Below are 26,443 nucleotides of genomic sequence, written 5' to 3'. Positions count from 1 at the left end.
GCTTGTACAGTATATATCCAAGTGATCCAGAATGCTGTTTAAAAGTATTAGTTTGAATCAGACGTTCCTTTGCTCTTCTTTCAGTTTGTGCTGCATTTTCTGAAAAATTAGACCACAAAATCAGACCTTTGGAAAAGGGGCAAAGTTCTCATTCTTCAACTTAGCTTTCTACCAGGTGGTCTGAATGTCTTACTAAGTTGGTACTGCTAGACTAGTATGTTTATCCTCTGTATCTTAACTGACACACTTTACAAGCTTTTCTAGAATATTGTGTTGAGGCTTTTATGATGTCAACATACTGTGACGTCATCCTACTATATCTGAATCTTTACTTGAGGCACCATAATTATGGTTAGGTTTTAGAAGATTTTATGAAATCAGTACCACTGAAATTACATTGTTATTTTTGGAGAATTGATTTAAACACAAGTCTAAGTAAGGCAAAATAAATTAATCAATTTACTAAGCATTCAAGTTTTTGCATTCTATTCCTTCATTCCGAATTTGAAAGCTAATAAACATCCAAAATATACCTAAAATTTGATGGCCTTGAATAGTTTGATTCAAAGAGAAAGTTTTAAAAAAGAAGAATAGTAGCCAGTACCTCTCCCTATTCCTCCTGGAAGGGCACTGTGGAAAGCCTAGAAGAAGAATAACCTGAGCTCCACCAAATACTGTTGGATATTAGTTCGCATGGATCCAAGGCAGCATGGTTAATGGTCCAGAATGATGGGAATTACAGACCAACAATATCTTATGGAGATCAATGAACTGGTTAGTAAAAGTGCTCTCAATTTTTATTATGTCTCAAGCAGAGTCTCTGTAAACAGATCTGGATTTTATGGTATTATTTCTAGTTTTGTGGATACACAATTGGCTACAGAGTCATACTCTAACTGGGAGGAGGTAACAAGTGGGATACCCCAAGGCTCCATCTTGGGTCTGGTGCTCTTCAATATTTTTATTAATGACTTTGATGAGGGAGTGCAGGGAATGCTTGTCAAATTTGCAAATGATACCAAATTGGGCAGAATAGCTAATACCCTAGAAGACTGAAGCAAAATTCAAAATGACCTTGAAAGAATGGAGCACTGGGCCAAAAGCAACAGAATGAAATTCAACAGGGATAAGTGCAAAGTGCTGCACCTCAGAAAAAGAAACCAATTGCACAGTTACAAGATGGGGGATACCTGGTCCAACAAAAGTACAAGCGAGAAGGACCTTGGAATTGTTATAGATCACAAGCTAAATATGAGCCAACAGTGTGATGTGGCTACAAAAAAGGCATATGCTATTTTAAGCTGCATTAATAGATGTAGTTTCTAAATCCCGCAAGGTGTTGGTCCCCCTCTATTCAGCACTGGTTAGGCCTAACCTTGAGTCTTGTGTTCAGTTCATCAAGAAGGATGCTAACAAATTGGAACCAGTTCAGAGGAGGGTGACAAGGATGATCAGAGGGCTGGCAACCAAGCTCCATGAGGAAAGATTGAAAAAACTGGGCATGTTTAGCCTTGAGAAAAGGGTGAGGGGTGATATGATAGCACTTTTCAAATATCTGAAAGTATGTCATACAGAGGAGGGGCAAGATCTATTCTTGATCATCCCAGAGTGCAGGACACGCAACAATGGGCTCAAGTTAAAGGAAGCCAGATTTTGGTTGAATATCAGGAAAAACTTCCTGTTAGAGCAGTACAACAGTGGAACCAGTTACCTTGGGAGTTGGGGCGTGCTCCAACACTGGAGGCATTCAAGAAAAACTTGGAGAATCACCTGGCATATCTGCTTTGATTGTATACCTGTGTTGAGCCTGGGATTGGACTTGATGGCCCCTTTCAACTTCACTTTTCTATGATTCTATTATTAATTGGGACTTGTTTTTGCATATAAATGTTCAGTTAGCTGGCTCATAGTTGACTCAGCCTTCCATCCTTCCAAGCTGGTAAAATGAGTTCCCAGCTCATGGTGAGGGTTTGCATACATACAGTATGTTGTAATCGCGCAGACAGTGCTTTAGCATTATGGGGTAGCATATAAGTCAAATCAACAACAACATGGAAAGGATGGGTTACAAAAAAAAACCCATATATGATAAATAAGCAGTCTTTAGGCATCAAGCAACTCCAAAGCAAGATACAGTAGTAGATGGAACAATAATATGTTTATCCTTGTATAAGAGAAGTTTCAGATGATGCTTTCAGATGGGAATGGTTCCTCCTGGTCCCTGTCTGGAGTGGCCAGCCGAGCAGAGAGACAGTAGAGCTCCACGTGACATTTACAGGACAAGTAGGACCTTTGCTGTGCAGGATGCATGAGTGGACAGGTCCTGGGGGCTGGACTCTCATTAGGTCCATCTGGGACAGGGATATTCATATTCATATATGGATACCTGATCTCTAGTGATAAATTGCTGACAAACATACACTATTGCAGTCCCCTCTGAGTGACACTGATGGTAAAATTGTACAGTATTTGTAAAAATGATGATACTGGTTTAATGCTAAAGTTCAGTATGGCTGAAAAGCTTGTGGGACTTGAAGACCACGCATCACTGGTGGCAATATTCCTTTCTGTACCTGCAGTGCATCACTTCACTGTCCCAAATGACACCGCTATATTTTTTAAAAAATCATCATACAGCTTTAGTGCTACACTTGTTTAGTTCCAAGGCAGCATATGGTTGAAACGCTCTCAAAACAGAGGGAAATTCACCATTGGGCAGGCAGAAGAACAACCTAGGATCAAAATTCACTTCTGATGGCCAGATGACCATATACTGTAAGTCAAAGAGGACACACCCTCTTTGAGAACACTAGTTCCCTGATACAACAGACGTGGGACAATAAAACACGAAAAGTATCAGTATAAATATAATACAGTGCACACACACTTCCCTAGAGGAGCTTAAAAAAAAAAACCTGCCAGAATCCACTTGTAAGACATTAGGATTAAGGGTGTGCGGGTGTTATCAAGTTGGAACTTATATTTTACTTATTAGATTTCTATCCCGCCCTTTTAGACAAAGTCTACTTGTAGCGATCCTAATAGGGCTCTCAATGTAAATGATATTTAAGGACCGGTTTTACCGGCCAGTGAGTTTTCTTGGCCAAGTGAGGATTCAACCCCTATTCTCCCGAGTCCTAGTCCAGGCACTCTGTCCACTACACACAGCACAATGGGAATTCCAGGAGTTGGAATCCATATAGCGGATATGAATATGCTGCAAAGTAAATTGGTGACACCAGCACCCGAACCGTGCGCTGGGGCAAAGGAAACGCTGCAACTGAAAGACACCCCCCCCCCCCCCGAGAGTAACCCTGTCACGCTCATTTATTTCTGAAATACTGGCAAGAGTCGCCGCCCTTGGCCCTGGGAAGGCACGTCGTGTTTTAGCACAGGAGCTGCCGGACAGAGAAAAACTCCGGCAGGGGTATCCCTCTTTATCCGTAGGAAGGAGCGCAACCGTCACCAGACTCGATAGCAGCAGCCCATGCTGCGCGGAATCCCGCATCCTTGAAAAGTCGCGCCGGCCTGGTCATACCGTTACGGATTATGAGGGACGGGGAGAAAAATGCCTCTGGTTCCGCACTTACAGGGCGTACTTCCACCTAAATGGCTAACACTCACGCCAGTCACCCTTCTCGCCCTTGGCACGTCCTACCATTTTCTTTCTCCCCCCCCTTTTTTTTTTTTTGGTACAAGCAGGCTAGTGTGCTTTGAAGCCGCGAAAACACCCGGTTAGGTTGACCTCCCTTATGCAAGGGGAAAAGTAGTACTGAATGTCCAAGTGGGCCGGCACGAGGAAGAGGAGGGCCTGTTGTCTGCGGTGGGTCTCCTGTAACTGGGCTGGGCGGAGCCGGAGGGCTCGGTCCCGTGGGGCGCATGCGCCTTGCGCCGCCCGGCTGGCAGGCGCTGAAATTCAAATCTGAAGAGCTCGAACGAGTGGTGGGCGAGGAGCGGACGCGGTGGAGGGAGAAGAAGGAGAGGCGTTTGCTCGCTGTTGGTGGTTCCCGCAGCCATGGACCCCTTCACCGAGGTGAGAGGGCAGCCTTGCTCACAGAAGTGATGGGTAAATCTGTCACCGTGAATGAGGACCAGGTGGAGGGGGGCTTGGGAAATAACAGGCGGTGGTCCTTCGGGTAGGAACACCCTTCTTCTAAGGGAGGAAAGTCGGGGGAGAGCGAGCGAGATAAGCTACTTCACAGAAAGCGGCTATTTTTGTCTTGGTAGACCTTCCCTCATGTCCGCTTTCTCTGCCGTAAGTCCCATTCAACTGAGCGGGGCTGACCTTGGCCAAGCACGCACAGAGGGCTTGGGCTGTACGGTTCCTCGAAGTCTATGTACAGTATGTCCCTTTCCCCGCGACCAAACCTGGTTCAATTCACAGCGGGCTGACTTGCGAGTAGAACGTGTTGCTTTCAAATGCCATTAAGGATACGGGTTTCCCATCTCCTTATCCGCACAGCCTGCCTCGATTTGGATTTGGGGTATTGTTTTAATATTAAGTCGTGTGCCATTTCCTGTGTTGCTTTCCGGCTTGGGGTCTTTGGGGACGCAATTAAAGTCAATTTGAGGGTCTCTTTGAAGTCGCCTTTCCTGGGGGGGGGGGGTTTGAGACTTTGCTAATGACCACTCTTTGCAAAAGCTGCTCGTGAGGTTTAAGCACCAAATTCTGGTGATCCTGCTGGCCAGCATTTACTTGGTTCCCGCTTTCCCCTCGGACCACAAATTGGGAGTGAGTCCTTCCAGGGATTTTTGTACAACGCCAGTAAAGTAGAAACGAGGACTTGTCTTCTCTCTTATAATGCAAATAGTTGTCTCGCGAAATGTTTTCTGTAGCTTTTTTTTCTTTCCTTTTTAAAAATCTGCTGCGAATACATACAAACTGCTTATTTTTCTCTTCCTGACTCACTAGGAAAATATGAGACTAGTGGGTGTGGCATTTCCAAACAAGTTCGCTTTTGTGTTCGTTAATATGGCTTCAGTAACACAATTTTATGAGTTGTTTAGGACTTCGCCGGAATATTTCTCCTTCAAAACGGAGTTGAGAAAGTATGATTTTAAAGTAACGTTTTCCTTTAAAACAAGTTTTATTTTAAAAAACCCCTAAAAATATAAAAATAAAATTCTGTGTGCTTAGAACTGTGTCCATTTTATACCCTGTTTCCACAGAAATAAGATCTAACCTGAAAATAAGTCCTAGTATGAATTTTCAGGATGCTTGTAATATAAGCCCTACCCCAAAAATAAGCCCCACTTAAGTGAAACCTGGCCCTCCACCACTGTGCAGCAACCAGAAGAAGATGAGGTGACTGTATTTGATTAAATGTAGATTGTTGTACATGAAAAAAATAAAACACCCTGTGAAAATAAGCCCTAACCCATTTTTGGAGCAAAAATTAATATGAGACTCTGTCTTATTTTTGGGGAAACGGTATGCATGTGTCAATTAAATGTGGTTGCAAACATTCTTATTTTAACCAACTGCAATCCTATCCAGAAGTATAATCTTACAGAATTCATCTGGCCTTACTCCTAGGTAAATATTATGTGTAGGATTGCAACTTCATAAATGTAAACTAACACAACGTCTTTCTGTTTAACTTTTGTAACCTTGATAAAACTGCAACTGTAAATTATTAACATTTATAAGACTGTTTGTAAACACATTTTCCTGAGGAGGAACTCCTCTGATATAGGATTGTACTGTAAATGCATTCAGTCCTTGATAAAGCAATTTAAGAGGATGAAAGCAACTCAGTGTCCATAATTTAAATTATATGTTAGGGCAGTACCTTAGGTTAAACACATGTAGTGTATCAACATCTTTTTGCTGGTGACTTGTATTCAAACCTTCAGTTTTATCTCCTTAATTGGTAGCTGATGACTTCACATAACTAGTTATGAAAAGATTCTTTCTTCAGTTCTCTTTATTAAACTGAACTTCACTGGGTGTGTTACAGTGTTCTGGAAATTTTCCAGAGGACCTACACCCTCCTCATAGATCCTGCTGAACTTCTTTTTGAGTACTATCCACTGCTATCAAACTTGTTTTTCACATAACTATTGATTAACATACAGTACTTTTGTAATATTGAAGTGTCTGCTATTTCATAAAAAAATTCGTGAAACCTCTTTCAAGTTCCACTAACAATCACAGATCATTAGATATTAAGATAATATAAAATGCAAAGCATTGATTTTTCTCTAAACAAGAACTGAAATAATTAATGCCAGCCTTCTGGTATAATGAAAGACACTTCATTTTAATCTGCAAAGTTACATTAAATATTCTAATATCAAAGAAAATGAATTATACAAATGGTCTCTGTTGGCATGATGAAACAGCATTCTGAACTCTTGGGCAAATCATCCTCATTTTACATGCTATGTATCTTATTGTGTGTTACGGTCGGAAGAGCAGTAAACCTTGAGTCAACACTAGTAAGTTATGTGTTCCCTGATATGTTTTGGAACAAAAACTCAATGGATTACTTTTTAATTAGCAATAATGTAGTAAAATCAAATACAAGATTTGGCTTACGAAAATTACTGTTCTATGAATACTGTGACACACTGAAGACTAACATAGTTGGCATAACATGAGCTTTAGCAACTGAGCATCCCATGTCATCAGATGAAGTCATTCATGTTATACACATAAACACTCCAGCTACACATGATCAGAGGTGGGATTGCCGGTAGTGAAGTCAGAGAGAAATTTGTATCTTGTGTAGTCATATAAAGCAGATGTTCATTCTGTTCAATCAACTGTTGCAGAAAGCTGGGATTGCTTTAGTTTTATATTTACAATAGTATAAAAGCATATTTTCTGTTTCCTTTGCCTTAAGACGGTCACTAAATATTGAAGTCTGTTAAAGGCTGTATATCCTCTTTATGGCCTGACCCATTTATTATGTTTGTGTTAAGTGGGCATTTAGGACACAATTACAATGCTAAAGGTTAACACTTCATTTTCTGCTCTTGGCACAATCCTTTGCTATGTACCTTATCTACTTCCTCCTTGTACCATGTGGATGATCATATACCACACCTGGTTTTTTTCCACCAATTGGAGTGAGTGTCGTCTGATGGTGACTGACTTTGTGTCGGTCCCCTTGTTATGGTCAGATCACCATCTAATAAAATGTAAGCTCTCGGTGGCTCTCCCCTCTCGCAGGGAGCATGGACCTATTTCTATGGTCCACCCTCGAAGGCTACTGGATCCGACATGATTCCATGCGGATTTTGGCTGATCTGGCTGGTGCTCCTGTTGAAGCTCTGGTGGATGGCTGGTTTACTGCTGCCACCAGGGCTGTAGACACAATTGCTCCTAAACGCCCTCTCCAATGCAGAGCTCGGCCTGCGCCCTGGTTTAATCAGGAGCGATGAAGCAATTTAGGAGAAGGCTGTAGCGCAAGTGGAGAAAGAACCCAATGGATTATAATTGGATAGCTGTCAAGGTCGCAAATAACCTTTACCATGCCAAGGTAAAGGCTGCTAGCCGTGTACATCTCGCTAACCAGATAAACGAAGCTTCAAACCAGCAAGCAGAGCTTTTCCGTATAATGCGCGACCTATCCGGAATTGGTCAAAGTGATGGGCCTCCCTCTAGTATTTCGCCAGACCAATTTGCAGCATTTTAAAAATCTAAAGTGGAGGCCATCCACCGGGAGCTCTCTCCTTTTTTGGATGCAGTGGATTGGGTAGAGATGTCCAGCGCTCCGCCTTGCCTGGCGATTATTGATCTCTTTCAACCTGTAACGCCAGATATTGTGGACAAAGCGCTTGATCACTGTTGGGCCACCACCTTGACCCTTGCCCGGCCTGGCTAATCAAAGCAGCCAGGACTATAACAATTGAATGGGCCACAGCAATAATGAATGGGTCTTTCCTTGAGGGCAGGGTACCCCTCGCCTTCAAGGAGACATTCACTAGGCCCATAAGGAAGAAACCTAGTTTGGTGGTGGATGAAATTGTCAATTATAGGCCCGTCACCAACATTTCTTTCATTAGCAAAGTGGTGGAGAGGGTGATGACCAATCAGCTTCAGGCGCATTTGGATGAAACAAATGCCCCGGATCCATTCCAGTTGGGTTTCAGGCCATGCCATGGTACAGAAACAGCATTGGTCGCCCTATATGATGACCTATTGAGGGAGGCTGACAGGGGCAAAATGTCTCTGTTGGTCCTCGATATCTCAGCTGCCTTTGATACCATCGACCACAGTATCCTGAGGAGGCTCTCCGAGTTGGGAATTGGTGGCCTGGTGCTTGCCTGGCTCCGATCCTTCCTGGAGGACCGTCCTCAGAGAGTACAGCTTGGGGAGAGTGTCTCGGCCCCTTGGAGCCTCAATTGTGGGGTTCTGCAGGGCTCAATTATCTCCCCAATGCTGTTTAATATCTTCATGAGTTTTAATATCTACATGACCCGTGAGTGCACCCCGCGCATGTGCGTGACCATGCTACACCCACCCACAAACACGCAGACACTGCCCCCAACTGGTCCACAGTTTTGAAAAGGTTGGGGGCCACTAGTTTAAACTACAGATCCTTTTAAGACACATTAGTAGATCAGTTGAATCTTAATTTGGCAGCCTTATATCTCAGTCATTTGATGCTGGCTTGAAATAAGTTTTGTCAAAGATGGATTTGCTACGACAAGAGTAATAGCAGTGAGTAGGAGCACTTGTTTTCCATTCTTAAGGTGCCCAGAAAACTATGATCTTCACCTAAAATAATCTCAGGTGGCATGGGTCAATTCTGCTGCTTCGGAGCTTGAATAGCCACTGTCAGAGAAGACAGCAGTGAACCTGATAAAAGATCACTGTGTGTGCATCATTTTAAAAGAAAGTGAAAAAGTTCTTCTCATAACTTCTCTAAACAAATGAGTGTATTTTGTCATAAAGAATCATAGTGACTTCATCTTCTGTTGCTGCTTTGGCAGTTAGTGCTTGACAGTTTCCAATGCCAAAATGAGAAGTTATTTTTTAAAATTCAAGTGGTTTGTCCTTTGGATAACATGGAATACTGAGGCTAAAAAGGAAATGCCTGTTCTTTTCCATAATTCTCTATACATGCACATATTTCTTTACAGTCTTTGCAGCCTTTGTCTTTTTTAAATTAATTAAATATTGCTACATTTGATTAAAACACACACAATCTGTTTGAAATTGAACAATCATTATGTTGGCATACTTTATAGTACCTTATACTTTTCCTTGATTTATCTGTTTCTATTCTGACTGTTCGACTTTTTATAATCCCTGATCTGTGTTTGCCTGTTACTATATACGTGTTATGTAATATAGGAGAGGTTGCATTACTGTAGTTCTCTTTTTGGGCTGTGGAGGGAAGAATTTATACTTTCATTTCTAAGTTCTCCCTACGCAGCTCTGAGGGGATTGCCAGTGTGATATCTTATTACAATAATTCCCATAAATGGACATGAGAATCAGTTGAACTGAACTTAAAAGGAACATTGTATGTCTAGTTGAAACTGAATGATGCAGGTGTGTGCCAGATGAAACCTGGTAAATCCAATAAATATTGCAATTCAGTTTTTGAGGCCTGTGATTTAGAACAAGAAGGTAGACATGGCTTAACAAAGGTTAGCTAACTTCTTGGAAAATCCTATGCTAAACTCCTGCTGCTTGACATGTTTTGCAAAACTCCATTGTGTAGATATGCCGGCAGAAATTGGATCTGGCCACTAGAAATAATTCGTTTAAATGAATCAAAAGCTTCCTACCCCTTCTTTCAGGTTCCAAGGCTCCTAGGCTTCCCTTTTGCCTTGGGATGGGGAGGGAGAGCCCTTTGTCACTGCTAGGATTGCAACTGCCAACAGCAGTCTGGTGGTGATTTTTGATTGTCAGAGGTTTCCTCCTGCATTCCGAGGATCCTGAATCTCAAAAGGAAGCTCTGGGGAACCTTAGACCAGTGGTTCTTAACGTGGGCAATAATGCCCCCCAGGGGGCAATTTCATTTTTCAGGGGGGCGGTAGAATGAAAAGAGGCAGTGTGGGGGCGGCGGAACAGAAGGGGGGCGGTAGGGGAGCGGCTGGAGCAAGCCAAACCTGTGAAGGTGGCTGCAGCCGCGGTGCTGGCAGTGGATCCGGTGCCGGCACCGCCAGACAATCCAGCTCTTTTTGCCTGCCACGTCTCTCCTTCCTCCCTTAGGGGAGCACCGAGTGTGGATTGGGTGGAAGGAAAGGGTCTCTCAGGTCCCCGTACTCACCCGGTGAAGTGCTGCCTTGCACCTGGGTGGGGAGGGAGAGACGAGCCCCATTTGTCCGTCCTGCCTTCCCACTCACCTTCCCGCCTGTTGCAAGGGAAGCGTGGAGAGAAACGGATCAGTTTGGGGTGGCATGGCAGGATTTCTAGGGATGGGGCTGGCTCGGGTCATCCTGGGTGGGTGGGAATTTGGCAGCTTTTCCAGCTTTTCTTGTTGTCCTGTTGTGGCTGGCTGGCTGTTTTTTTAGGCATTTCATTTTCTTGCAATTGAATTTTATTTTCAGGGTCATTGGATTTAAGTGTCTTGAATGAAAATAGACAGACAGACAGACAGACAGACAGACAGACAGACAGACAGACAGACAGACAGACAGATAGATAGATAGATAGATAGATAGATAGATAGATAGATAGATAGATAGATAGATAGATAGATAGATAGATAAAGATATTGCCGTGGGTAGGGGGGCAATGATAACATCCTCAATGGCCCAAGGGGGCGTTTCTTTCAAAAAAGGTTAAGAACCACTGCCTTAGACCCTGAAAAGCAGGAATGGGAAGGTTTTGATTTAAAAAAAAATTCTGGAAGCTGATTTATGCCAGCATTAACTATACAAACAGGATTTTGCCCGAAGATGGTGCTGACTTCTGAGACAGTGTTCTGTCTAAACACTTTCAGAGCTAGAACAAACTGATTCTTACTGCATGCTTTTTTGGTTGCGAATGCTGCACGTCTCCCCCTGCTGGATCCATCCTGGATCTTTCTTTTCCTCTCAGCATTACTACCCAACAATAATATTTTGAACTACCTTCAGAGTAGTGAGTAATGTGGTGACACAGAGTAAAGATTCATACTCTTATGTACCATTTTTAAAGCAGTATGTTAGTGATTTTACTAGTACAGGATTTGTGTTTGTTGATCATTCAAGACATTTCTAATTAAAATGGCTCTGCCACTTTACAAATCACAAGTTTCCGTTCTGGTTGTTTAGTTTTGAATACTGTCTTCCCCAGGGCTTTTTTAAAAAAAGCAAAAATGCAGAAATCATAGCAGTTAATTGAAACTGTGTACCAGTCATATGTAGTCACGTGCTGATTATACACTCAGGCACACACATTAGCAGTATATTATTAGTATGTTTGAATTAGCAACTGCAACATTCCATTTTCATTTACTCACACATAAAAATCCAACAGAATTCCTGCCTAACATCTCTGCATTTTGATTGTTTGAGTCAAGCTCTGTAGACATTTGTAGATGCCCACACTTTTCCTATAATCTCTCTCCATATAGTAAAATTGTTTGATAGTACAGTGAGGCTGTTTATCATTCTGTTAGTTTGTTTGTAGGGAGCTTGTGAGAAGAATTGCCCCATTTTAACACCTGGTTTGCTGCTGTACTCTTTCATACATTGAAACTGAGTATGTTTACCAAAACTTTATTCATATTTTTTTCTGTGAAATAAGAAACTTCTAGAACGAACACGTGCTAGGAGAGAGAATTTACAGAAGAAGATGGGTGGGCGGCCCACAGCAGGAGCACGATGTACAACACAAACAAAAAGAAACAGAGAACCTTTGTCAGAAGCTGGTAACCAGACACTTCAGTCTAATGAAGAAGGTATTTTTCACAGAATGTGGTGCTGTTTGCAGACATTTATGTATGACGTTTCAAATGTGCTTGTCTTATGTAACCTTTTCTCCTGTTAGCAAACTGACATTAAAATATAGTAAAGGTAATCTCTTCAATTTCTTTTAAATTATTAAAATAGTAGTATGAATGAAAATTTAACATTTTTATTCCTATGTGCTTGTTTGAATTGTATACCATATTGGTGACATTTAGGGGGAAGTAGTATATAAATATTATTAAATAAACATTGTGGACCAATGTGAATTATCCAGTTAGCTAATAGTGATATAATGTTCAGGACTGTATGCCGTCTGTATCACTGTTGCTGTACGTTTGGACAGTCTGAGTCCTAAAGTCATTTTAGCAGGTAATGTGATGTGGAGGAAGATCATTGAGTAATGATTGGGAATTGTCTAACACAAGAAGTCAAAACAGAATGAACCCTTGCTCTTCTATGTATACTCTTAATATGCTCCTAATGGAATGCTGCAGTGTATTAGGTGCAACATCCTATTCAACAGATTATTTTTTCTTAATGTCTATAGAAAAATCAAATACAAAGCCATCACCATCCAAAAGACGTTGTTCAGAAAATGCGGAGGTTCCCATTTCTAACTCTGAGAATACACACCCAAATCACTCTTCTTCCATAACCTGTGTTCCTCCTGACATGGATCCTACTTCTCACCTGATTGCTCCTTCCACTGAGACTGAAGAGCAGGATCTTAAATCTGAACCACCTGCTGTTGCTTCAGTTAAAACACGTATGCAAAAGTTGGCTGAACAACGACGCTGCTGGGATAGTGGTATGTGTTCCACCCTATATGGTAGTTTTAACTGAAAATTCTTCAATTATAAAAGCAAGCAAAAATGGAGAGTTCAGCCTTTTCGTGTCACTATAGTGTTTTAAAAAGACTGATTTCAGAGCACGTATCCATCTCAATCATCAATATGGCAAGTGTTTACATAGTGTGTGTAAAGTAATGTCTATTTCAGACTAATAAATGAAGCCTGTGGATAGTTTGCCTGCCTGCCCATAAATAGCTTTGTCAACAGCTTTAAGGGAAGAGGAACTCTTTTTCACCTAGTGAAAATGTTGCTGCTTCATGTTGGTAATTCCGACTACTAGAATCAGACAAATGCTTGGTACTACAATTGTTTATTTCCTTTATATTTCCTTCTGGAATATTTTACCTGAGCCTCTGATTCAAGGGCTAAATAACTGAAATCTGAATCCCATTGTAGCTCAGTTCTTGTATCTTTTCTGTGAGAGCACATGAAAGACATAGTGACTTCCCTCCTTTTTGTGCTTGGCGTACTCCCACAGAAGATACGTTATTTGGTTCGCTTCAAAACACTCTACAAAACAAGTGCCAAATTGCTTTATAATAGTGCCTTTCTGTACTATTTCAATTTACAGATTTATCTGAAAGTTCCAGCATGTCTCCCATCCAATCAAAAGGATCTGTCAGTTCCCCGCCTAAACAACTACCTCTTACAACGGACACCCCAATAGGGCGAAGAGGCCGTCTAGCTGACCTTGCTGTTACAATTGGTTCCTGGGAAGATGACCTAAGTCATCCATCTGCAAAGCAAAACAATACACAAGAACAGCCTGGTACTGCTTGTTTATCCAAATTGTCCACTACGAGTGGAGCATCTGCTAGAATCAATAGTGGCAGTGTGAAGCAGGATGCTGTGTCTTGTTCGCAAAGGGCTGTTGAGTCATCTGTGAATAAGTCAGCAACCTCTGAGATATTGGTAAGTGATCATATTTAATCTGATGTGATTTTCTATCTTTAGAATTCAGACCAAAAATATTAGGCAGCAATCCTAATCATGCTTAACTTGGGAGAAAGTCTTGTTGAACACAATGCCATTTTATGAATAAAGTCCAGTATGAGTTCTGCTATAGGTGTGGCAGTTTCAGGAAAGAAAAAAAGAAGTTTGTGGTATTCAAGCTGTTTTACAGAATGAATTATTATGGATGGGAGAACTGTTACAATATGGCTATTAATCTGTTATAGCAAACTCATGATCTGGATCAGTTGTGCACAGTAGTAACATATAATCATACTCTGTTTACTTTCTGAGAGCTACTTATGTTAAACATAAGTGCTACAAGTGTTAGCAAACATAGATGCTCTATGCATGGGGAGAGATGCTGACCCTATTTGCAGATTCTGGTTTAAAAGGTTGTAGTAAGAGTAGCGGTTGGAGGAGATGGGGCACTAGTTTACCCTTTTGCCAGAACAGTTAAAAACACACTTTGGTGGTGGAGGAGTGGCTCCAGATTTGTCAATGTTGCATCTGGAAAAGTAATCTTAAATAATACTTGCATAATAACTTGAAACATGTTTTTACCTTCTACTCTCAGGGAGCTAACAGTTCTATAAAAAATAACTCAGGAATAATTAGTAGCCATTCTAAAGAAACTGATGCACCAAAACGGCAACCACAAGAAAAGGCCAATCTTAAACCACCAGTGAAACCATCATTGTCCCAACAAGTTCCTGTCAAAGAGGAGCGAACCAAGATAACACATGTACAAGCTGATTACAAGGAAAAGCCAGCCACACCAGGTGAAAGATTATTTCTTTATTTAAAGTGACATTCTTGATGTTTCTGCATTGAGCATGAATTTCTATGAAAGACTGTATATGTCTTTAGCGGTATAGAGTTGTTTAGGTAATAATAAACCTCTAACAGGACAATCTCTAACTTAGGTTAAGCCCACGTGGAGTAAACCGTTTACTGTTTATTTATCAACATTATATTATTAGCCATTAATGGTACATGCAGTTTTGCAGTATTATGTTCATACACTGCAATGAATAACTTTTAATGCAATGTATAAACTGTATGTACGTGTTATATTACATATAACAGATGCAAATTATTTTAGTTTTTGAGCAATTTTACTGTTCATATTCTTTTCTTATTGGCTTTTATTCATTACCAAATTATTAAATCAGTTCTGCTTATGTATAGACATCTTGAAATAAAATAAATAAGCTTTAAATATATCGGCATATATATATTAGACCCAGGGCAAAGCTCTATCCATCAACTGAATGGAAACAGGGGATTGCTCTAATTAGAGGTACACACAAGTGAACCTCTGATACTGTTTCACCGTCAAAACAATGTTTCATAAGCTATTTCTGATAGGAGTGGGAAGTCCAGACAAACTGTTAAGACATGTGAATGAGCTCTTGAATCAGGACTATATTTAGCAGATCATAGGTAGTGTGGCTTTGCTGTATGCCAAACTGGGAGAAAATCAGACAAGTATTTTTAAAGATGCAGTTTCTGATTTAACTCACATAACCCTGCTGCCCCCCCCATTTTTGCTTTTGTCATTTTTCAAATGGCAAACACTAGTGTTTCACAAAAGAAAATAATTCCTGCTATGAGTTTTTTATTTGAATTTGATCTGTCCTGTCATTTAAAAGATTGTTGTTGTTTAGTCGTGTCTGACTCTTCGTGACTCCATGGACCAAAACACGCCTGGCCCTCTTGTCTTCCACTGCCTCCCGGAGTTGGGTCAAAGTCATGTTGGTAGCTTCGATGACACTGTCCAGATATCTCGACCTCTGTCGTCCCCTTCTCTCACCTTCACATTTAAAAGATATCATATCTTAAAGATGCTTCTTTTTCATTTGACAATATTCAAAAAGTGTAGCTGCACACACTCAGTGAAATATTCTGTAGCCATTACCCAAATTTCTTGTCATTATTTTATGAATCTAGCAAGTCTCACTGAGGTAAATGATGCTTACTTCTGGACAAGGGAAAATCCCAGAACATGACTCCTCTTTTCATCAGCTAACCAAGAGTGGTTAGTGGTTAGCAAAATGTTACTTACACGGCAGTTGAACCACAGGCTCCCTTATTTAATTGCCTACCTATGTTTTCTTCACAATTTTTGCTGAAACCTATGTATCATTGTACATTACAATCTCACTATTTTGTTGGAGGTTAGTTCCAAATAAAATGTTGCAATGCGATATAAATGCCACTCTGTGGGCCTAGTTACTCCCTACCTCTGAAATGAAGTGTACATTTTTCTGCGGACAGCAATGTAGATTTTTTGGGGGGAAATTCTAATGCACAGTTTAATGTTGCAGTTTTTACTAATTAACTGCTTTTAATTTGTGCTGGTATTAAGAATCTATCATGTACCATGGTCTCCTTACTTAAACAACAGTGATATGTAACTTACTAGACACATCTCTATAAGATTCTGTACTGCTGTGTTCTTATTAGATTTTCTGTAGACAGTAGCTTATTAAGAGGTGACTTACAGTGTTGTGTGTCAACCCATCTGGGATTCTAGATATGTGCAGGATCTGTTGATATGGTGAGGTGCTTATGCCCAGATTTCTGATAAGTGGGAATATAGCAAAATTCTATAAATTCCTCACCATGTTATTTGAAAAAAAAACTTGTGATCAGGTCCCCATATTACAGCCTTGTATTTGAGCCTAGTGCTAGCATTTAAGTATCAGTGACTAGGAATTTTGAGCAAGATGCTTAAGAAAATTCTATGCAGATGAGTGGGTGGACTGACAGAGGAGGAATGGAGCATCCAGTTTCTCTGCTGCAGCCAGTCTAAGAACCATGTAAGATAATCAATGAGGGATGTGTCCCTCTTTCACTTCCAGCATAGAAGAGCACCTGCTAGCAGACCTGCCAAAGAGAAATTACAGTAACATTCAGGGAGGTTCATTTACAAGCCTGCCATCTTTTGTAAATTTACATTTGTTGTAAGATACTACTGGTAAATAGCCATTGATAGCAGCCCCATAAAATATAATGTGGAGATATTCAGATGAGATACTTAATTCAACTAACTTCCTCCCTCCCTCCATAGTCTGCTTGTTTTCTTACTGGGATGATATTTTTGTAATGACCTTTTGGTTGACCACTGTTCCAAAGGAATTAAAATATATATTTTTTTGAAAAACAAATTTCTGTATTGCTTTAAGTGTCACTAGGAGAAGCAGAATAAGAGTATGAACAGAACATTGCCTTGTATAGTAATGCACACATAGGTTTTTGCCAAGACAGTTCTTTTAAAAGTTGATTTTGACCTTAAGATCAGCAGTCCCCAAACTTTTTGGGGTGGCGGACCAGCAGGGGGAAGCGAACTCCATGTCCGGGGCAACATATCACGCTTGCGCGATGGGCATGTCACACTTGCAGGGGTGTAACACTCCCCCCCCCCCCCGTGTGGGAGGCAGATATCCGTATCCATGGCCCAGTTCTGGCAAACCCACAGACTGTCACCACTGCGGACCGGGAGTCGACAACCCCTGCATTAGATGAATCTTTTCCACCATGTTTGCTTATGTACTCGGAATTCATGATTTAGAAATATCTAAAATTTCTTAATGAAAGCTGAAAATATGCTGAGCCTAATGTCATCATCTATTTCACTTGGTTGCTCATGGCAGATTTTTCAAATCTGTAAATTAACTAGGTAATAAATCTTCAGACTTTATAACAACATTTATTATTTATTTGTATGTCACAGCACCATGTTTTGAGGTGCATATTATAGGCATCTTGAAAGTCTGCTTGCCCTTAGCTGCATTTCAATGATTTATTAGAACATGTTCACATGCTGAATCTAATAGCTGCTATGAAAATGTGTAGTTCAGAAGGACTGCTTTGCAGAACAGCTTAATACTGCACTTCAGCATGATTTCTAAATCATGAAGAACCTAACTTTGTTGATGAAGCAAACTCATTTGTTCTTATAGGAGGATCAAGTATTAAGCCTTTTCTGGAGCGTTTTGGAGAGCGCTGCCAGGAATATAGTACACAGAGTCCTGTTATCTCTGGAGGACACAAAACTCCGATTATCACTCCAAATACCAAGACAATCCAAGAAAGACTCTTTAGACAAAACGAAGCATCCACAACTGCCAGCATAGCACAGCAGCTCAAACAGGTACACCTTTTAGTCATCTCAAAACCTTATGGAATGATCAGGCTTGAATACAGGCTCAGATTTGCAAAGAGATATACAAATTCAGATTATATTACTTCTTCATTTGTTCAGGAACGTGAAAAAGAACTTGCTTGCATTCGAGGTCGGTTTGACAGGGGCAGCTTGTGGAGTGCTGGAAGAACAGGCGACTCTAAGAAGAAACACCCAGAAACAAAATCGGTAACATAGTAGAACTTCTTTTTAGGGAATCAGTAACATCTGTTTTAATATCTTTAGGCAAATGTGTCAGTCACCTATCATGTTATAAGCTACATATGTTGCATGGAAGAACAATGTATTTTGTGTGTGTGTGTGTGTGTGTGTGTGTGTGTGTGTGTGTGTGTGTTATATAGATAGACATAGACACACACACACACAAGCTCATTCCTGCAGAAGTAAACCATGTCACATGATCTCTACATGCTGGTTTGTTGCATTTTTCCTGTGATATTCATTTCCATTTTAACTAATCCTCAAAGATTCCGCACTCTTTCTATAAACTAATATATTACTATATAAGCATATTAGATCAAGCCACTTCTCTTCTATCTAATTGTACCAATTTGCTACAGTCATGGTGAGGAAGTGAAGTATCCATAAACTCAGAAGTCTACAAATCATTTTGAAATTGTTTCTAAAGGATTCATGGCATTTGAAGTATTTCCTTTAGATCTGGTTGTAAATATAGGTTGAACATGAAGTATTTTCCTTTTCTAGGAGGTTCAGTCCCAAGCTACTCCAAAGCATCTTCCCAGTTCGGATACCAATTGCCAATTAGCCAAAGAAAAGACTGCAGTACTTGAGACAGTAGCAGAAAGAAAGGCTACAATACCTGAGAAAGTAGGAGAAAGCATTTCTGCAGGTGAGAACACTATAATCTAAGACTGACTGACTACAAACGTTTAGCAAATGTTTGAATATTTTTATTATGATCTTCATATGTTTTCTAAAAGCCTAATTTATACTTCAGAATATATAGATATTTTTAATGCTCAGTGTACAGTATTTTTCACATGAGAATTTGAAGTTTTGTTCTCTCCTCTTATAGGAGAAGAAACAGTAGTTGATGGAGTAGTTGGCAATTAGGGTTGTCCTGATTCTTGAGAGGTCAGGATGAGGCTCAGTTATCTTCCTTAATCTGTGTCTCCAGATATTTTTGTCTTCAACTCCCATGTTCCTTTGCTCAACGGGACTATTGAAGCTGCAGAGCAAAACATATGTAGGATAACCTGTCAGGGACGGGGTGAGCTAGTGTGTGAAATTTTCTCATTTAGATTTTTAGTTGTGTTTGCCTGGCATCTTTCACATCTGTGTCTTTCTTTCTTAGTAAATGGAATCAAAACAGATTTCTCCTAGAACTTTGAGAAATGCAGTATTCATATATTCTGGCCTATGCAAAGATTTCTGATAGAGCTGTTGTTGGGCTTTCATGCCTTGTCATCCCATTCCCTCTCCCTGGATAGAAAACAACAGCCTTATTGATTAGATGGGCATAGTGTATTTGGTGACCATTCCTGCATTTTGTGATTAACTAGGCTTGATACAGAAATGACAAGCAAATAAGCTAACAGGCTCTGAAACAGTGATTGGACATATGTTATTTTGGTAGTCATCAAATTTTGATGAAGCATCTGGAACCTTAGGGTGTGCCTCTTAGAACTGTTTAAAAATATAAAATTACTGTAAGATAATGTCAGATGAATTAGTTTTGCAATTCAGTCTCTTCATTAAGTGCAGACTTGAAATTCCTCAGCCCGTCAAGAAATCTATATTTGAACACAGGTCACAATGCGTCACACCTTGATCTCACTGGAAGTTTGAAATTTTATTTTAAGATGACTTGCTCTACTTGTGTCATTTATTCTTTGGAATCTTCTAGGCACTTCAGAATTTGAAAAAGTAGAAGAACACAGTCCTTTGAAAATTATCTCACCAAAAAGTGCTGTAAAATCAACATCTAACTTAAAGCTTGAGCAACTTCCTGACAAACAAAACGGTTTGTACTTGCTGCCTTTGTATCTTGATTTGGTCTCTTTGCATAGGCTTTTACCTTTCAAAAGTTTTTTCCAGACTTAAGAAGCTTTAAATCCTTCATGGTGGGCCACTCCTAATCTTTTAGGCAATGCTGGATTTATTGGTGTTTGGAAGATTTTGAGGCATTTCTTCTGTTAGTGAGATAATTCATGTGTAAAATGGAGGATCACTTGTCCATTGGCACCAAACTGTTGCAAGATAGCTTCTGACAGAGTTTATACTTGTGAAGTAATATCTGTAGTAATTTTGCTAGGCTTGAATTGTAATGTTTTATTTATTTATTTTATTTAAATTATTTATATGCCACCATTCTCCTCATAGGGGACTCAGAGAGGCTAACAACAGATAAAATAAAATTTTAAAGCACTATATGAATATCACATTTAAAAAACAATTAAACATACATTAAAAATCAAGTACAAAAAACCAATTCAGTAAGATTAAAAAACTTGCAGGTTAAGAACCAGCATTCCTGAGATAACTTGCTGCTTAAAGGCGTGCCTGGAAGACAAAGGTCTTTGACTCGAAACAGTTTGGACTTGATATTTGCTTTGATTTGTTGGGTTGAAACCAGTCTTCCCATCCTTTTGCCCTCCAGATGTTTAGGAATTCAATTCCAGTCAGCATGGGCAATAAGAAGCATGTTGAATTATCTGGAATATCTAGTTTGAAATATCTTGAGGACGTTATGTTGAGTAAAACTGCATTAAAATAGAGAACAACACACACACACACCCATAACATTGCTTGCCCATTTTCTCTGTATTTTAAGCTTTGCCAGGAAGTAGGAATTTTGATCTGATAACTTTCTGGTTCTAATTTCTTTGTCTCACTTTGATTTCTAGTCAGTACGTGGCACTTCTGTTTATGTATATTTACCTAATGTTAAATTTTCATTGATTTTATATTTCAGGAAAAGAAGACAAAACTGAGGCGAATGACGAGATGAATAGTTCAAAGGTGATAAGTGACATATTTGATGAACTTCAGGAGGATGGACCTGATATAGAAAAGCTTAAAAAAGAGATGACTATGACCTTAGAAGCTGACAGTGAAGATGAACAGGAAGAAACACTGAATATTTCATCAATGTCCCTCTTAACACCCCTAACAGAGTCTGTTGCTGTTGTAAGTCCAGAGGTAAGGAAGAGTATTTAATATAGTAATATTTATACATGTCTTGGTTAATAGCATAAACTTTTTGGAAATGGAAAAAAATGCAGTTTCACATTTTCGACATAGCTGTATGTTCCTTGTATTCACAACAGAATCTCTTCAGCCTAACAAAGTGTGATTTTGTTTCAGAATTTGAAGATTGTCCAAATATCTATGCCTGCTTTCCCTCTGTCTTTCAGGTTTTTGTTTCCCCTAGTAAGTCAGTTGATGAGAGGAGAAGTGCAAATGATAGTCCAAATTCCAGTATTTTGCAGAGAACATCTATGTGTAGAACTGAGTCTGGAAGTAGTTTCGGATCCTTGTCAGATGAACGCAATCTTCCATATAGGTAATAATTCCCAGTTCACAAAGCTTGTTTAAATTTTTGTCAGGTCTCTTGAAGTAGTAGTGTTAGAATACTTAGAGAAGTGGGTAAGCCATTTCAGCATCATTTAAGTATACATGTCTTTGAGCAGGGGATGTACAGAATTATGGAAGAAACAATAGGGTAGAAGGGTAAAGAGAACCTACAGTATTAGCTTAGCCACCATTCAGTTTATTTCATGGAGCCAGCTGCCAACGGACTAAATGCACTCTGACTAAGATCGTAAGTGCCATTAATGCTCCCAAGATCAGTCAGCCACCAATTTATCCAAAAGATGATGATTTTACTTGCAAGTCCCTCCTTATATCTTCCCTTTTTGAAATATGTTGAGTCAAATAACCTGCTTCTGCATCTTTCTAAAATTGGACTTCTTCCCTCTGAAGTATTGATGCCTATCGGTCTCAGCGATTCAAAGAAACGGATCGTCCTTCAATAAAGCAAATAATTGTTCGTAAAGAAGATGTGTCGGCCCGGCTTGAGGAGAACAGGAATGGAGCTTCTGAGCAAATTAACATTAAACGTAAATTGCAGGTAGCTGGTGTTTTGCTGTAAATTTCTAAATAAATTAAATATTGCTGAGATAAGTCCATCTTGCTGTTTCTTGTTTTCCAAATCTAATTTCAGTGATTTGTTGCTTTTAAAGCTGTCTGGAACTGCTAGCTGCTTAGTTTTCAAGCTTTAGAACTAGGTTTAACCACGACTAATATCTAGGCAAAACTTCAGCAGGTCCAAAATGTGGCTGTCAAATTGTTAAACTGCGGCTGGTTACAGGGATCGCATAACCGCCCTGTTATAGCAGCTCCACTGGGTGCCAATCCATTTCTGGGCAAAATTCATAGTGCTGGTTCTAACCTATACAGCACTAAATGGATTGAGCCCAAGCTATCTCAAGGACTGTTTCTCCCTTTATGAGCCTGCTTGGCTACTGAAATAATCAGGAGAGGCCTTCCTCTCAGTCTCGCCACCTTCACAGGTGTGTTTGGCAGGGACACAGGAGTGGGCCTTCTCTGTTGCTGCTCCCAGACTTTGGAACTCCCTCCCACAGGAGGCTAGGCTGGCCCCATCTTTACTATCCTTCTGCAAGCAGGCAAAGACCTTTGTCTTCAGCTAAGCTTTCCCTTAGTAGCCCTGCTGCCTGAGGGGTTTTTATATGTTTAGTTGTTCCTTACTGCATTGAATGTGTTTTGGGGTTGCTTTTGTTTACTGTTTTGTAGTATGGTATTTGAACCTTTTTAGTATACTCAGTGTATACTCACTTCAAATGCTATCTTTTAATGATAAAACCACCTTGATTCCTTTTCAAAGAGAACAGCAGAGTAAAAACATTTTAAACAAATAAGAAAATAAATAAATCAGTCAGTTCTGTTTGAACTGGTTCGTGGTTGAACAGGTAGGAAATGTGCAGTTCTTCAGTTTGTTAGTTATCTATGGTTAACAAAAGAGCAAAATTATACAGTGGGTTCTTGACTTGAGAACTTAATCCGTATTGGAAGGCGGTTCTCAAGTCAAAAAGTCTGTAAGTCAAGTCTCCATTGACCTACAGTGCATTGAAAACTGATTAATCCCGTAACAGGCTGTTTTGGTTCCATTTTGGTTTTTTTCGGGTCTGTAAGTCAAATCTCAGTCTGCAAGTCAAACCTAAATTTTGCGGCCAGAGAAGTCTGTAACTCAAAAAGTCTGTAAGTCAAGCCGTCTGTAAGTCAAGGGTCCACTGTATTTCTTCCCATCCAAAGTGCTATGCACAATGTGACTGTTGGTCTTAAAACATTTTGACTCATTACTACCCCGAACATGATTAGTAATACAGTGTAATATATATATATATATATATATATATATATATATATATATACACACACACACACACACACACACACACACACACACACACACACACACACACACACACACACACACCTCTCTTTCCTAGAATAATGGACAGGCTTTAGTATTTCTGTGCTTCCACATATATTGAGTTTCAAGGCTACGTGAGTTCCAGCTATGTCCCATCTTATTATCCTTCTCCCTGCATGTTCCTGTGTGTGAGTTAAAATTTGCATGTTTAGAGTTCAATAGGATGAGTCGATATAAAATTTACTCTATTTTTATTTAAGTCTGCATGCTCTCAATTTCTAGAATTACAGTGAATATATCTGACATGATTTAGAAAATCGATGTGCCACTTTTAAATAAACACCATCATTTTTAGTAAGTCACAAAAAACTGCAGTGCGTATCTTACCCCACTGTTTCTCAGTCCCATGATGTGAGATCTGTATGTTGCACTATGAGGAACTTGCATTTCAGATGTACTTTGCAAGGTGCATGTGTATTTTGTGGCTCCATTCTCAAAGAACTGGTACTGGTTACAATGTAAATAAGGAATGTCTCCTCCAGTCCTTCAATTTTACTAAGTTGACATACTTAACTATATTTAGGAACTGAATAATGAAATAAACCTTCAACAAACTGTCATACATCAAGCCAGTCAGGCTCTGAACTGCTGTATTGATGAGGAACATGGGAAAGGATCACAAGAAGAAGCAGAAGCTGAAAGACTACTTCTTATTGCAAGTGCGGTGGTTTTTCATTCAATAATTGTAGCAATTAAAATTAGAATTTTGTAGATGTAACTGGATTCATAGCCTATAAAACCAAAGCATCTGCCTTAAAATTTTCCATGAAAAAAGTAGAGATGCTGATTGTTACATTTTCAGTGTATAATAGGCATGTTTCTTGTCATTCATTTTCAATTTCTGTAATGATTAGTTAAGACTTTAGTTGTATTGGCTCTTGCCTTTCCATTGGACCATTTCAGCAATGTGGAGAGGGGGGATCTGCTGCTTGGGTAACAGCCTATCCTCCATATTACCTTACCCGGGCTTCATGCTCTGGAGAGGACACTCCTCGATTCAGAGCATGTTACCATAGTCTCTCAAGACTGAAGGATGCCTATGTATCAGGGTTTGCTCCATGCACCATCAGCTATTCTGTCTTATATAACAATAAGTAACTAGTAAGAAAAAGTTTGAAACATGTCATGTTTCTAGAGCTGGAAAAACAAGTGTTGTTGCAAGAGCTGGACAGACAAACAATTGAAGTCAATTCCATTTCAGGGAATGAGCTCTATTGAATTGAGTAGGATGTCTGAGTAGACATATGTGGCCTATGCTGTATTTTTATTTAAGTCTACGTGCTTTCAGTCTCTAGACTTAAAATGAACATCTCAGATGTATAATGCCTGCAGACATCCCATGGGGAGGGCAAACTGAAGAAGACCATCACTTTTTGTATGTTGCTTTGGAGCACCTCATAACATCTGGATGACTTCCATTGAAAATGAGTGTTGAACTAGATGGACCTTAGTTACAATCCAGTCAAGAAATCCTTGTGTAAAGCAGAAAATATAATGAGTAGCTGTTGAGAGAAAAAAATTAAAACCATATCACGTTTGTACAGCTGAAAAAAGAACAGCATTGTTGGAAGAGCTGAACAGACTGAAAAATGAAGGCCTTCAGAGTAAGAAGAAAGTTGATCGTGTGCCTTGTGGCGTTTCTCCATCCAGAGGACATGTTACTCTGTCTGAAATGCGCCTCCCCCTAAAACCAGACTTTGTATGTGGTGCGGCTCAAAACTCAGGTAACACCTATTGCTATATCCCCATGGGATCAAAACAGTGCCCTGCACTAATAGGATGGTGTATTTATTAACTAATCAGTTAATTACAGTATAGGGTTTTATGCAGCATTGTGGCTTCTGCTATGTTGTGTAGTTATTCTACTACCAAATGTGTTGTTGAATGGATTTTGGTTGCTTATACTCAGGATCTGAATATTTGTTATATTGAGGGTTAGGTTTTAGACTAAAATCTTCGCAGATTCCAGTACCATCTTCCTTAGGATGAAATGGATTTTGAACCATGAAAGCTCACATTGAAATAAATCTGATATAGTGCCAGAGTATTTTGATACCCTTTTTTCTTTTTACCCCTTTTAATTTTGCCAGCATCCTGACACAGACTAACACAGATACATTGTTCTCTAGAAGCTGATTTTTTAAAAATCTGTAAGCTTTTATACGTAACTTCATTAATTTTGTGAGCTGACTAGTGACAAAAATTGTGGACAGAATTTTTTGTCTCCAGCCTTGTCTGAACTGCTTTCCTAAAGCTACTGTTATAATAACTTGCTAAAATATTTGCAGAAACAGCAAACTACTACTACGTAATCATATTAAAAGCAGGAGCAGAAAATATGGTTGCTACGCCATTAGCAAGCATTTCAAATTCCCTGAATGGTGATGCTCTTTCTTTTACAACAACATTTACACTGTAAGTATTTCTATAGCAATTTAATTAATTTTATATACCATGTTTACTCAAAAATAAGACAGGGTCTTATATTAATTTTTGCTCCAATAAGGGCTTATTTTCAGGGGATGTTTTACTTTTTTCATGTACAACACTCTACATATATTCAAATATAGTCATGTCATCTTCTGGTTGCCCCACAATGCTGCACAATGGTGGAAGTGGGGTTTCACTTAACTGGGGCTTATTTTGGGGGTAGGGCTTTTATTACGAGGATCCTGAAAAATCCTACTAGGGCTTATTTTCAGGTTAGGTCTTATTTTTGGGGAAACAGGGCATTTATGTTAAATATTTATTTGCAACTTTTTGAATCCACATAATTCAAAACACAATAAGATAGGTTTTAAAACAGACTTACTGAAAGCAGCAACATCATAAAGCAAAACTGGCACTCGGAGAACATATATATTTTTTTAAAAAAAGCCTTTTTCCTGTTTGGACCAAGAGGCATTTATTGTGGATCATGTCTCATACCACTCTGTATCTAACCTTGTCTCCTATTTTTTTAAAAAGGCAAGATGTGTCCAGTGACTTTGAAATAAATATTGAAGTGTATAGTTTGGTATGTATCACCCTGTTTTGATATGTGGCTTTTTGAGAGAACACTTCAGGGAGCAATAGGTTTTAAAGTCTTATTTTTCT

At 39.5% G+C, this 26,443-nt stretch overlaps 1 protein-coding gene across 4 annotated transcripts in view; it reads left to right on the top strand.

Moving 5' to 3' along the window:
- The first annotated feature begins 3,894 nt into the window (after positions 1 to 3,894).
- The window catches only part of ANLN (anillin, actin binding protein), a 39,237-nt gene continuing 16,688 nt past the window's right edge, over positions 3,895 to 26,443 (top strand). For all 4 annotated transcript variants that reach the window (XM_078377484.1, XM_078377483.1, XM_020788167.3 and 1 more), the window contains exons 1-16: positions 3,895 to 4,033; positions 11,696 to 11,849; positions 12,407 to 12,667; positions 13,282 to 13,622; positions 14,239 to 14,443; positions 17,630 to 17,820; positions 17,932 to 18,039; positions 18,577 to 18,721; positions 19,739 to 19,855; positions 20,807 to 21,033; positions 21,249 to 21,397; positions 21,817 to 21,964; positions 23,871 to 24,006; positions 24,892 to 25,071; positions 25,636 to 25,762; positions 26,315 to 26,363. In XM_078377484.1, the coding sequence (XP_078233610.1) occupies positions 4,016 to 4,033; positions 11,696 to 11,849; positions 12,407 to 12,667; positions 13,282 to 13,622; positions 14,239 to 14,443; positions 17,630 to 17,820; positions 17,932 to 18,039; positions 18,577 to 18,721; positions 19,739 to 19,855; positions 20,807 to 21,033; positions 21,249 to 21,397; positions 21,817 to 21,964; positions 23,871 to 24,006; positions 24,892 to 25,071; positions 25,636 to 25,762; positions 26,315 to 26,363 (2,556 nt within the window). In that variant the 5' untranslated portion in view covers positions 3,895 to 4,015. The remainder of the gene's footprint in view (positions 4,034 to 11,695; positions 11,850 to 12,406; positions 12,668 to 13,281; positions 13,623 to 14,238; positions 14,444 to 17,629; positions 17,821 to 17,931; positions 18,040 to 18,576; positions 18,722 to 19,738; positions 19,856 to 20,806; positions 21,034 to 21,248; positions 21,398 to 21,816; positions 21,965 to 23,870; positions 24,007 to 24,891; positions 25,072 to 25,635; positions 25,763 to 26,314; positions 26,364 to 26,443) is intronic.

The sequence above is a fragment of the Pogona vitticeps genome, chromosome 6, assembly GCF_051106095.1.
Source record: "Pogona vitticeps strain Pit_001003342236 chromosome 6, PviZW2.1, whole genome shotgun sequence".
Classification (NCBI taxonomy): Eukaryota; Metazoa; Chordata; class Lepidosauria; order Squamata; family Agamidae; genus Pogona; species Pogona vitticeps.
The sequence above is the reverse complement of the archived record's forward strand: the minus strand, read 5'-3'. Positions and strand labels throughout refer to the sequence as shown.